The sequence below is a fragment of the Hipposideros armiger genome, unplaced genomic scaffold (genome assembly GCF_001890085.2).
Source record: "Hipposideros armiger isolate ML-2016 unplaced genomic scaffold, ASM189008v1 scaffold_403, whole genome shotgun sequence".
Taxonomy (NCBI): domain Eukaryota; kingdom Metazoa; phylum Chordata; class Mammalia; order Chiroptera; family Hipposideridae; genus Hipposideros; species Hipposideros armiger.
In genome coordinates, this window is record NW_017731753.1 from 1,322,455 (window position 1) to 1,335,929 (window position 13,475).

The 13,475-nt window shown below is 36.2% G+C and overlaps 2 protein-coding genes across 5 annotated transcripts in view; one reads left to right on the forward strand and one right to left on the reverse strand.

The window, feature by feature from the left end:
• Positions 1–10,186, forward strand: part of PP2D1 (protein phosphatase 2C like domain containing 1) — a 40,822-nt gene extending 30,636 nt beyond the window's left edge. The window contains exon 3 of the mRNA XM_019663740.1: positions 8,973–10,186. Coding sequence (XP_019519285.1) covers positions 8,973–9,781 — 809 coding nt within the window. The 3' untranslated portion in view covers positions 9,782–10,186. The remainder of the gene's footprint in view (positions 1–8,972) is intronic.
• The window catches only part of RAB5A (RAB5A, member RAS oncogene family), a 32,339-nt gene continuing 28,835 nt past the window's right edge, over positions 9,972–13,475 (reverse strand). For all 4 annotated transcript variants that reach the window (XM_019663745.1, XM_019663744.1, XM_019663746.1 and 1 more), the window contains exon 6: positions 9,972–11,401. In XM_019663745.1, coding sequence (XP_019519290.1) covers positions 11,286–11,401 — 116 coding nt within the window. In that variant the 3' untranslated portion in view covers positions 9,972–11,285. The remainder of the gene's footprint in view (positions 11,402–13,475) is intronic.

Consider the following 13,475-nt stretch of genomic DNA (forward strand, 5'->3'; position numbering starts at 1 on the left):
CGGCGACTGATCTGCCTCGCCAGAGAAGAGTGCAATGATGGTGCCAACTTGGGCCAGTGAAGCGACATCCTCCACAACTAGATTGAAGAACAAAAAAAACGACAGCAACTTGTCCGTTCCCCTTTCCCCAATTCCCCAGCACTGTTCCCATCCCCCTAACTCCCCAATAAAAAAAAAATCTTTAAAAAAAAAAAAAAGAAAAACAAAAAGAAAAACATAGACAAAATACATCATGACTTTTCCAACAACCCAATACATGCTGAGTTCAATGAGATCCTCAGCTAGAGTCCACTATTCCTTTCATAGGTAGAATTATCATTAATGATTGTGTTCACTTATTGAATATTGAACAGAGTAATGTCTCATTTAGTTTTACAGGAACCCTGATATCTATTGTTGTTGTTTTTAAAAAATATTTGACGGTGCCAGCCGAGTGGCTCAGTTGGTTAAGAGCTTGCTCAAGAGTGCGAGCTCTGAGCAACAGCGTTTCGATGCCCGGCCCAAGCTGAGCTGCCGCTGAGCTGCCAAAAGGTGGCAGGATGGCTCAGCTAAAAAAAATAAAAAATAAAATAAAATAAAATAAAATATTTGACGTATAACATTGTGTAGGTTTAAGGTATACAACATGTTAATTTGGTACATTTATATATTGTAATACGATTGCCATTATAGGGATAATTAACACCTCTATGACATTGCATAATTCTTTCTTTGTTTTTACTAGTTGGAAAAATTAAGTTCTAGTCTCTTGGCAAGTTGGATGATTATAGTGCAATATTGTCCTCTTTCTTCCCTGGGCTGTGCATTAGAACTCTAGGACTTATTTACTAGTTGTTGCAATTTGTACTCTTAAACAACAATTGTTTTATCCCCTACCACCTATATCTAAGAGTTGTTAAACTGCTTTCCAGATGAGAAAATGGAAGCTGGGATAGGTGAGATTATTTGTTCAAAGTCTCAGAGGTGACAGGAATTGGAGCTGGAAATCAAGCCCCTTCTATCACGCTGCCTCTTGAAGGGGACTGCTTCCAGGGCCTGAGGATGGCCTCAGGGAGTGGGGCCTAGTGGCAGAGATGGCTCAGAACAAGAACCATTACAATGTCAAGGTCCCTGGAAGTCAGCCTGTTTCTGATCTAGCTCTGGTTCTGAGCCCCAAAGGAGAACCCTAGATTAAGCAATGCCAAGAAAATAGTGCAATGCCTATTTCCTCGAAGTCTTTGTCATTTCTCAGACTCTACCCTGAGATTCCAAAGTACTTCAGAGTAGGTCCACTTCATTGGACAGTTTTTGTATTTCAGCTTAATCTGGGAATTGACCCATATTCTTGGACTTGGGACTGCTATTAGAAAATATCATTAGATAACAGGGTTCTTGCAAAATTAAAGGAGAAATTACGAGATTGTTGATGAGTAGATAAATTCATTAGATGTCTAGTTTACTATGACTCACTATTTCCAGGCTCACTGCTGTTTGGTAGGTTCTAATCTCCTGGCCAAACATTTGTTGGCTAATTTCCAGGCTTACATAATTGTGTTAAACCATTTTATTTAGGCATCCTTCATCTTAATAGAAACAAAAATACAGGGAAAAAAATCCAACTTGTGAAAGTGAGGTCGTGATTTATGCTACAAAGGTATTCCTAAAAGAAAACAATTAAAATGGACTATAGAAAATAAATGCTCACAGAAATTTATCAAGAGCATCTTTTGTATCTTAAAAAACAAGACCTATAATTATAGCAAGGGAATTCATTTTTCTTGTTTGAAATTTGTAAGATACCAGTGTCATTGCAACTCTGGAATTAAAAAAACAAACCTCTCTTTTTAATGAAACATGAGGGCAATGATGAAGCCATTGAATAAATGCTGCTTTTGTGCATGTGAAAAAAGATACTTCCAAACTGACATTCTTGATTTTTTTGTTCTTAGCACTTCTCATTTATATTGCATTTTGTACTTTTTCTTGGTGTTCCTAATTTACTTCAATTATTCCTCATAGGATTAAAACACTAACAAATGTAGTTATTTATACAGAATACATAATTACACTTTTTCCCTACCATCAAATAAACCACAACTTTTACATTTCTAATTAAACACACTAGTTCCTTATAAACATAAGGGATTCTTATTTGATCTCTTTAATAATTTTCCCCAGTGCTTTTATTTTTAATAGCTCTCTTGAGATACAATTTACAAAGCATACAATTCACCCATGTAAAGTGTACAGTTCAATGGTTTTTAGTATTTTATATATATATATGTATATATATGTGTATATGTGTGTGTATGTATATATATATATATATATGTATAAAATTTTATATATTGCAACAATCATCAGTCAATTTTAGAACATTTTTGTCATTTCAGAAAGAAACCCAATCAGCTCCTTATCCTCCCGTTTCTCCAGGTCTAAGCAACTACACTCATCTACATTCTGTATCTATACATTTCTTCCTATGGCCATTTCATATAAATGGAATCATGTGATACGTGTTCTGTGACTGGCTTCTTTCACTTAGCATAATGGTCTATGCACTTTGCAACATGCATCACTACTACTTTTTCATTGCTGAATAATATTTCATAGTACAGATATACCGCATTTTGCTTATTATTTGACAGACATTGAGTTATAGCCACTTTTTGGCTATTATGAATAATGCTGTCATAAACATTTTGTACAGGTTCTTGTGTCAATATTATTTTCACTTCTCTTGGGTATATACCCAGGAGTGGAGTTACTGGGGCATAAGGTAACTCTGTTTAACCATTGGAGGAATTGCCGAACTGTTTTCCAAAGTGGCTGCATCATTTCACTATCCTACCAGTAATGTATGATGGTTCTAATTTTTCCAAATTCTCCCAACATTATCTTTTTGATTCTAGCCATCTTAGTGGGTATAAAGTGGTATGTCACTGTGATTTGGATGTCAAATATCCCTTCATGTGTTTATTAGTCACTTGACTATCTTCCTTTGAGACATGTCTACCAAAATCTTTTGTCCATTTCATAATTAGGTTGTCTATTGTTGAGTTGTAAAAGTTCTTTTTATATTCTGAATACAAGTCCTTTATCAGATATATGATTAGGAAATATTATATTTTCTTCAATTCCATGGCTTGTTTTTAACTCTTTCTTGATTTGATGTTCTTTGAAGTAAAAAGATTTTAATTTTGATGAAATCCTATTTATCAACTTTGTTGTGGTTGCTGCTTGTACTTTTGGTGTCAAATCTAAGAGACCATTGTCTAATCCGAGGTCACAAATATTTAGACCATTGTTTTCTTCTAACACATTTATAGTTTTATCCCTTACACACAGCTCTATGATTCATCTTGAATTAATTTCATATTGACACCATGAGGTAGGGATCCAACTTCATTTTTTTGGTAGGTGTATATAGTTGTCCTAGCACCAACTGCTGAAAAGATTTTTCTTTTCCCATTGAATGGTACACTCTTGTTGAAAATCAATTAACCAGTGTAAAGGTTTATAGCCGAAGTCTTAATTCTGTTCCATTGATCTATGTCTATCCTTATGCCAGTACCATACTGTCTTCCTTGTTATAGCTTTGTATTTTTTAAAAATTTATTATTTTTTAAAGATTTTTATTGGGGAATTGGGGGAGGGGAACAGTGTTGGGGAACCAGGGAAGGGGAACAGACAAGTTGCTGTCCTTTTGTTCTTCAGTCTAGTTGTAGAGGACGTCGCCCCACTGGCCCATGTTGGTATTATCATTGTGCTTTTCCCAGGTGAGGCAGTGGCTCGCCAGCCATTGGACTGCTCACGGCGGCTCACAGCAGCTCATGAAAGCTCACGCCAGCTGCTGGCCAGTCCCACTACAGCCTAAGCCGTTGCCGGTGACTGACCGCAGCCCAGCTCCAGGTTGAGCTGTTGTTCACCATCTTAGCTGTAGAGGGCGGTGTCACTGGCCCGCATGTGGGATCCGAACCGGGGCCCTGAGGCTCAGAGCTGGTGTCCCAAGCCAACTCTTAACCAACACGCCACTCGGTCGGCCCAGTAGTAGATTTTAAATTGCAAAGTGTGAGTCTCTGTTTTCTAAGATTGTTTTGCCTATCTTGAAACTCTTGCTTTTCCATGAATTTTAAGATCAACTTGTCAATTTCTCAAAAAGATCTATTAATAGCTGATATTTTGTTAGAGATTGTGTTGACTCTGCAGACTAATTGGAAGAGTATTGTCATTGAACAAGATAAAATCTATAACATATTATAATGCATAATTTTTGTTTAAGCATTCAATTATTTTTTAAAGTAGTGTTCAGTAAGAAAAATTGATATATTTACCCAGTTATCACTCTTGGTACTCCTTATTCCTTTTTTGTAGATGTGATTGGTGTTATTTCACTTCTTGATTTGTAAAATGTGTCTTCTGGTGATGACTTCTTAAGACTCTACACCTTTGTTTTTGAAAGATGTGTTCATTTGGAATAGAACTCTAGGTTTACATTTCTTCTTCCTTTCAGTGTGTTAAAAACACTGCTCCATGTCTTTTTTCATTGTTTATGATGAGAAATCTGTTGTCTATTATTTCTTCCCGTTGTCTGTAACAGTCTTCCCCTGCCCCCACCCCCTGGCCTAGTTTAAAGGTTTTTTTCATTGGTTTTAAGCAAAACTGTGATATACTTCCATTTCTTTTTCTCCTCAGTGTTCTCCTCTCCTTAAGGAGAGGCATTTCAATTATGTACTTTGGCCAAATGAATTGGTTCCCAAACTCCACAATGCTCTTTTCATTTTTAAAAACTTTTTTCTATGCTTTTTTAGAGTTTCTATTCATGTCTTCAAAATCACTAATCTTTTCTTCTGCAATGTCTAATCTTCCATTAATCACATTATTTTTCACTTCTAACATTTCTCATCAAAAGTTTGATTTTTAAAATTTTTCTTCCATGTCTGTACATAACTTTTTTGTTTGTTTTTTTAAAGAAATTTTATTGGGGAACAGCGTGTTTTTCCAGGACCCATCAGCTCCAAGTCAAGTAATTGTCTTCAATATAGTTGTGGAGGGCGCAGCTCAGTGGCCCATGTGGGAATCGAACCAGCAACTTTGGTGTTATGAGCACTGTGCTCTAACCACCTGAGCTAACCGGCCACCCTGTACTTTTTTTTTTTTTTAAGCTGAGCCATCCTGCCATCTGTGGCAGCTCAGCGGCTGCTCAGCTCGGGCCAGGAACTGAACTGCTGTTGCTCAGAGCTCAAACTCTTGAGCGAGCTCTTAACCAACTAAGCCACTCAGCCGGCCCCACCCTGTACCTTTTTAAACATAAGGAATGCAGTTATAGCTTTTAATGTTCTTGCCTATAATTCCAACATCAGTGTCAGTTTCAATGGATTGCTTTTTCACGTTATTGTGGGTAGTATTTTCTGGCTTGTTTGCATGCCTAGTATTCTATTTCCTCGGTCTGCCATAACAAATTACCATAAACTTGGCAGCTTAAAACAACAAAACTCCCTTCTCACAGTTCTGGAGGCCAGTAGCCTGAAATCAAGGTGTTGGCATGGACATGCTTCCTGAAACCTCTAAGGGAAAACTTGCTTCTTGCAGCTTTGAGTGGCTCCAGGCACTCCTTGGCCTGCGGCAGCAAACTCCCACCTCTGCCTCCATCTCCACATGGCTTTCTGCTCTTTTCCACATCTCTTCTCTGACTCTCACAAGGATACTGCTCTGTGGATTTAGGACCAACTTGGATAATCCAGGATGATTTCATCTCAAGACTCAAATTACACGTGAAATGAAACATAGCTTTTCAACCTCTTTTGGAAAGCTCTCTTCACCTGCCTCCCCCTTCATGGAACTCAAAGAAAAACAACCTTTATCAAGTATCTACTTATTATCTTCTTAAATCCTCACAATAACTTTGACAAAAAAAAAATATTGTGGATGGAAAATTGTTACTCAGGGAAATTGACTTAGTGAAGGTCACACAGACACAAATTGGGATTCAAGGCCAAGCGTGTCAAGTCTTTCCACTGCCCCATGCTGTTTCTTCTAAACAAGCCACCTTTTTATCCCGGGACACTCATACATCTCCTCTCAGGCATGTTTCCTTTTCGCGCCATCATATAAAACTTTTCTTCCCCTTTCCTCTAGTTCTTTCTTAAGACTTCCCTGTTATCTTCAACAGTAAGCAGCCTTGCTGGCTTTATCTGAAAACAATCTTGCCTTTGCCCATTCAGATGTAGAATTCCCTACTGGGATGGGAATTCTAAGGTCACTCTGAAGTTTACAGAGATGTTCTTTCTTTTCACAAGTTGTGGATAAACCAGCAAGTGCAGGAGGCAGTTACATCAGTGCCTCTGCTTATGGGACACTTTGCCTGACTATACATGTCATCCTAAAAAAGCCTAAGTAACACCTCAAAGCAGTTTTTAATCCCCGTATTATGTCTCTAAACATGGCTCTTCCTGTCACCCTGTTTTTATTGTTTTCTGAATAGCACAACCTCTGCATCTACTGAAATTGGTAAGTGTGCCTCTTTTCCATCAGTTCTCGAGACACACATAGTGTTATTTTAAAATCTTCCTTTAATTTTCCATCTTTCTTGGGCTGTTTTGTTCATTATTCCTTCAGCTTAATAGTCAGGTACTTTCAACAACCCCATTTGCACCTGACAACACATGCAACCCTAGGTCCAGGAAATAACAAATTACTCTGCACATCCAATTTTTCTTACCTGTTCCATTAATATTCTTCCAAGACCTGAGTCTTACTTATCCCTCGACTCTCTGGGCTTTGCATGCAAGTTGAGAAATAGCAGGTTCCCGCAGTTACCCCTTCTTTAAATGCACCATTCACACAGGTAAGGACGTGAGTTATTCAGAAGGCACTATCTCCCTTGTTATCAGGATGAGTAATCGTCTAAGAAATTAAGTAAGTCACCTAGAGTCAGACAGCAAGTCAATGGTAGGGCAAAAACTGCAACCAGGATTTAATGTCCCTTCTAGAAAATAGTAATACAAGAGTAAAATCAACCAAAATGGCCATTTCCTACTCTCCAGCACAGCAATTAAAAACACAAAAAGGCAAATAGTCCACAAAGCTATGTTTACCAAGCTCTCTGCAGAGGCAACTAAAATCAAAATACCCGTTTACCACCCTTGCATTGTTAACTACATAATTGTATTAAATTCTTTGCAAATCACGCAGTAGAGAAACAATGCTGCTGCGTTTTGCTGAAAGCTTTGGCTTGTCAAATACAAACATTGAGGAAGTCAGTGGATTTGACTATCCTGAGCCAAATTTCATCCTCCGTTTTGAGCTATGGTTGCCCTATTTATGTGTGTGTACACACATGAAGAAATTTAAATTTAACTTAAAAGTAGTACTTAATCATATGTCCTCCTTACACACAATTCACTTTACCCAGTTTGCATGTTCAATACCATTCCATGCTGCTTTGCTGGTCCAGTAATTTACAACTAGCAAAATTCAAGAATTATTTTACTGATTTACCTTTTGCAGAGCGTAAGTAGAATGAACAGCAGAAAAGACATGTTAATATAAAATATCAATAACCAAACTACAATAAAAGAGATCATTTAGTTTTTAGGACTATAATTTATATGGTTCTTATGGTTTTCAAAACGCTTTCCACATAAATCATCTGTTTTTGTTTTTTAGCCGAGTCATCCTGCCACCTGTTGGCAGCTCAGCTTGGGCCCATGTGGGAATTGAACCGGCAACCCTGTTGCTCAGAGCTCGCATTCTTGAGCAAGCTCTTAACCGAGCCACTCGGCCAGACCCACATGCATCATCTTTTGGTCCCATCCAATAGCTCAGATATTTGAACAATTCCCATTATGTAATGAACCAATAGGCTCACTCTATGCTGGACACTAATTCTTCACTAACTTTCACCCTTTCTGTCCAATCATACTAAATTCCTAAATTCTTTTACCAAAAAAATTGTGGGATTAGAATTGAACCACCACAGCAACAAAATTCGGATTCCAGGTACAGCACCATGTTTGAAACCAGAATATTCTAATGTATATTTTCATTATCCCAGGAGTTTTCATTCTCAAAAATAGAATAGTCAAACATCATTAACCTCATCTCAGAATAATTTAGATACTCTTTTACGATTCCGTATTAAGAAAACTATTGCCTATGCTTGACTATACAGCTATGTTCCTAAAAAACTGGGGCAAGCAATTTTCCTAACAAATGAATCTTTTTTCTTATAAACCAGAAAAAGTATTGGTAATACAACCACCCTTCCAATTTGTTCAGAGAATTACGTTTGGATTTTCTTAAGATTTCAATGAAGCAGACATAACAGGTTCATCTGAACCATGAACAAAGTACAATTTTTAAGATTTCAATTTTCAATCAAATGGTTTAATTTCATGCTGGCTATTATAAATTTAATATATGAATATACGTATTATTTTTCTTCACAGGGCTGATTTAATTTCTTTTTAGCCACACATATCAGGAATCCAGTAAGACTGACATTAAGTGGCATTCTAATTTTTTTCATCACATATACCTGTATGTGCTTGTTTTAACTTTTACCAGTTGCAAAATTATCAAACTCCACTTAATAAAAAACCAGTTTTTGTTTTTAAATGAAAAGGCATGTATTTTAACATCTAAAAAGATCTACTGTAGGGAATAAATTGGCTATAAAAAAATTCACCTCTTGACTTTACAAAATAAATTATTTGGAAGCTGGTTCATAAAAAATTTGATTATTTTTCATTATCTGTGATTCTAGTTATATTAATACTAAATGCAGTTATTTTAAACACTAAATTGCTTTAAAATAAGGGATAAAGTGGCCTCCCAGTTTGAAATCTGAATTACTGTAAATCATCCAATGATACCTTAAAAATATTTTTAAATGGTCTATTACACACTGAAACAGAATAAAGTTAACAGCATACTTTGATACAATTGGTTATTAAATCTCTAGGACCAATTTTTTTCTAATAATCTTTTAGGTAATGTGCAAGCAGTCTTATGCAGAAATGGGAAAGGCTTTTGCCTAACCAAAGAACACACTACACAAAACATAAATGAAGAAAGAAGAGTACTTCAGGATGGAGCAATAATTAGTTCAAATGAACCATTCGGGCTCCTAGAAGGGCAAATAAAAACCACAAGAGGACTTGGATTTCATGGAAATCCCAAACTAAAAAAATTCTTTATTCCAGCACCTGAAACTATTTCTGTCCCTATTGATGACTTATGTCAATTCCTCATCTTAGCTACTAATGGACTCTGGGAAGTTCTGGAAAAAAAGGAAGTCACTGCACTTGCAATGACAATGTTTCAAGTGTATAAAGAAATATACTGTTCTATCATCCCAAACAAATCTTCATCATCCAAAGAGCCTCTCTTTTTCCCAATCAATGAAACAAGCATTACTAAATCAGAAAGTAATATCCACATTCTGTTTCAGTGTAATTCTGAATCTAAAGAATGTGTGTCAAATTCAAAAGAAAACTTGTCTGATTCAAAATATTCTAAATATTTCACTTGTGATTCTAAAAATGCCCAAACATTTCTACCAGAAATGACCAATCGTCATCCTAGCAGTGAGCAAGAAGCTGGCAGACTAACCAATGTAGATGGTGTGCCAAAAGAATCAAGTGAAAAAGAAAAGATATGCATTAAGAGTTTTTATGAAGGTGCAGCTGAATATATCAGCCATGAACTTGTAAATGCTGCTTTAATAGCTGGCTCCAGAGACAACATTACAGTTATGGTAATACTTCTCAATGGAAGTGAGTATCAATTTCTGATATAAAAGATAAAGTTCTAATTATCCAGAATACAAAAATATAAAGATAATTCTTCAATGAACCAGATATTAGGATAGTACATCATACCACGCAAATCATTTCTAATAGTAAAGAAAATACAAAAGCAGAATTGGGTTACATAATACCATTTATATATGTTTACTGTTCCATGCCAAAAAAACAGAAAAACCAGTATTTGCTTTTTATACCACTTTATTCCAACCTGAGCACCTCAATATAAAACTAAACACTGGTGAACTGTTTTCCTTACTAATTCTGAATTACTGTAAATTTACAAGTTCTGCTAGCAGTTCAACACTTAAATAGATTAAATCATCTCTGACACATGGTAGATTTCATATAATGAAAATACCTAAAACAATTAGTGCAATATACTGAACTGATCGAAATAAAATGAACTTTGGAAAACAAGCCTGCAAGGTTGTTACTAACATATCGAAATACTTATGTTACAAATTACTGGTATATTGTTTATTATGGTTCTAGTCATGTAGGAACTGAAGCCCTTCCTTTCAAAGGGAGAAGGAAAAAAAATTAGCTGTTTTAGTAACTGTACATTTTGTATACTTTTAAGCAACTCTTAAATATTACAGAAAAGTAATAAACATATGGAGACTACAATGCAGTACCCTATTTACAGTACAGCTGAAGATCGAATTTAAAATAATCAAGTTTGAATGTACATAATTGTTAGTGCATTGACTATTTTATGTCCAAGGGAACAAAAGCCCCTTCCCTGCCCCAAACAACAAAATCTATGTAATGGCCAGCAGTGATTACACAGAAATCACAGACACCTGGTTTGTTTCACTTTTGTTGAAGAGCTCACATGTTTGAAGGGAACACTACCCATTAAGATGCATTTATCAGTTTTCATATTCCTAAAACAAGATGGGGTTATGTATTTTTTTTTTTACCTCCTTTAAAAAAATAACAAGACTGGCTGCAATTTAGATGCCATTAATGTTCATTTTTTTCCACATAGAGATGTGGGGCTAGTTTTTCTTGTGGGTAATTTGCTAAAATGTGGAATGTACACTTTAAATATGGATACTAAAGAGAAATTGCCTGAATACTGTAGCTAAGCATAAATATCTTTAGAACCTGCTTCTAAAAAGAGAATGTTTTTGAAAAGCTCAATTTATTAAGTTCCAAATCTTTTTCATAGAATGGGTTGGCTAACTGTGGGTTCAGACAGTCATTTGTCTATATCCCTGGTGATAAGAAATGATTCCCCCGAACCTTCCAAGGAAACAAGTGTATACACAGCTCTCATTTCCCCCTTCTACTGATGAAACATTAGTCAGAGGGTCACATGCATGTTATTAAAAATTAAGTTCAAAACACTTAAAATAATTCTGTATTAGAAACTTGACTCTGTCGTAAGTCTCTTCTTTTTGGAAGTCATACTGAGCTGGTTAAATGCTCCGATTCCACTGTTAACATTTAGGAAGCAGAAAAATATTCCAGCTAGTTCAAACTAGAGGTTTAGTTACTACAACACTGACTCCTGGTTGGCTGCGTGGGTTCAGTAAGGTCTACTCCTCTTCCCCGGGCAGAATTTGCTCCTGGATTCTGTGGTTCATTCTTTGGCAACTTTTTAGCTGAGAGATAAATTATTAAAATAAACACAATTAGAATATTCACATTAGAATTACTTTCATCTGCTTACTTATAATCTTCTTTTTCAGTTAGGTCTCTCCAAAGTATCACATAACCACAAGTGTGGGTTGAGAAGGGTAAAATGGGGGACCAGTTGTGGACACACAATTAAAACTTAACTAGAGCTATGTTTAATTCTTTATATAGATTCACTTAATACCAGAAAAGTTGTGGTTTATTTCATAATCATTAATACTTCTATTATTTAAAGAAAATCGAAGTTAATAAAGATGATAGCCAGCCAACGTTTATAAAGAAGCTCAGCTTGTATTAATGTCCTCTGGACTGAGACAAACACTTTTTGGAACAAGTCAGAATATAAACGAATACCATCACCCCAGCAGAACTTGTCTTCTACTGTGCAACCTAATTATTACCCCAAATTAGGACAAATCACATCTCCTATCTTCCTCCTGGCTCGCAGAGACTTTACCCTTCAAACATCTACCACTTCCATCTCTTATGGCTGATTAAGAACCCTAATCTGATTCACCAGCAGCTCTACTTAACATAAGTGCAATTGTTCCTAAGGCTCTCTCAAAAAAATAATTCCCTATTTTGAGTTAGATGAGCATGGCTTGCCACATCTGAACAAAGCCCCTCAAACCAGCAGTCATGGCTGTAGCTCTGCTAAGCTCTGCACAACCCCACTGCTGTTCTCTGGAGCATGGCTCCCACTGATAAAAAAATTTACCTGCTAACATAGTTTGCATGGATCCTGAAGGTGCCTGATGTGCTGGATTCATTAAACATTTCTGAGAGTCCAGACTGTAAGGGTGGTCGGACACACTGGGCTCTATCAACCTTGGGGACAGACTACTGTGGTAAGACTCTAACTTAACCTTGGCTCAGTTTACACAAAGTTGAACAAATAATAAATACTTCAAATTCTGAATGCTTAGCTGTGGTTTGGATCTTCTACCCTTTTATTTGTTGTGAAGTTCCACATCAGCGTTAATTATCTTTAGAATTCTAGATGTTGGGCTGGGCAAAGGATCCGGGAGCCAAGAGCACTGGTGTTTGGGGAGAAAAGTCATCACCTTGGGCCACTTCTCTAGGAATCGCTCTAGGAATGGCAGTGTAAATGTAATGAAATGGTAATTTCTAGTCAACTCTATTCACCAAGTCCCAAAGGACAAAGAGTAGGCTAGCATTGTAAACTTTATCACAACGAATACTAAGTTAGGTTTTTGGATTGAGTGACCATTTCTCCCTGTAGCATACCTCTCCAAGGGCTTTCTTTCTGTAATTAGATATGAGTGAAATCAGAAGGCTGAAGAAAATAAACTGGAATGGAACTTTGGCTTCTATTGGTTAATTTTTACTATGTCAAGAGAAACTAAAACACATTTTTGAGACCTCGAAAGACACTGTCTCCTGTCTCCTATTTTACTGAGTGTTACCAAAGTGAATCTGGTACTATTCGTTTTATACACAGTTAACTGCAGCTTATCAATTTGTACCTAAATTGGTTAGGATTGTGAGAAGCTAAAAATCCTAGATCAAGTTAATAAAGATATGTAATGAAAGAAGCCACTCAAGACCTTATAAAATTAAAAGCAGACAATCAATTTATTGTAGAGTCTCTCCCGCGAAAGTGAAAATGTAAGTACACTTGTGATTTAAGTTATTAATCTGGTTAAAAAAAATAAATGGAAAGGCCACAATTCAATTTACACTTGAAATTTCTTTCAAGGAAAGAAAGAATCTAATTCAGAAAATAACTGAAAGCTTTATGTAGGCTACTTTCTGAATGGAAAAATTACCTTACTAGCATATCTGAATAAAAAATACAAATTAAATAAGCTCATCTGGTAGTCTTAATACTATCAGAAAGTTCTGAAGCTCAACCTGAGTTTAAGGACCTATTACTTTGTTTCCTGTTTGTTAACTTTCCAGATGGGGTTCTCAGTGTAATCTGACCCATTTATAAAAAGAGCATATTGTTGCACAATCCTTCACAAGTGTGCTAGTATTTCCCTAATAACTGCAAGCCTGAGTTTCTCAGGAAAATAC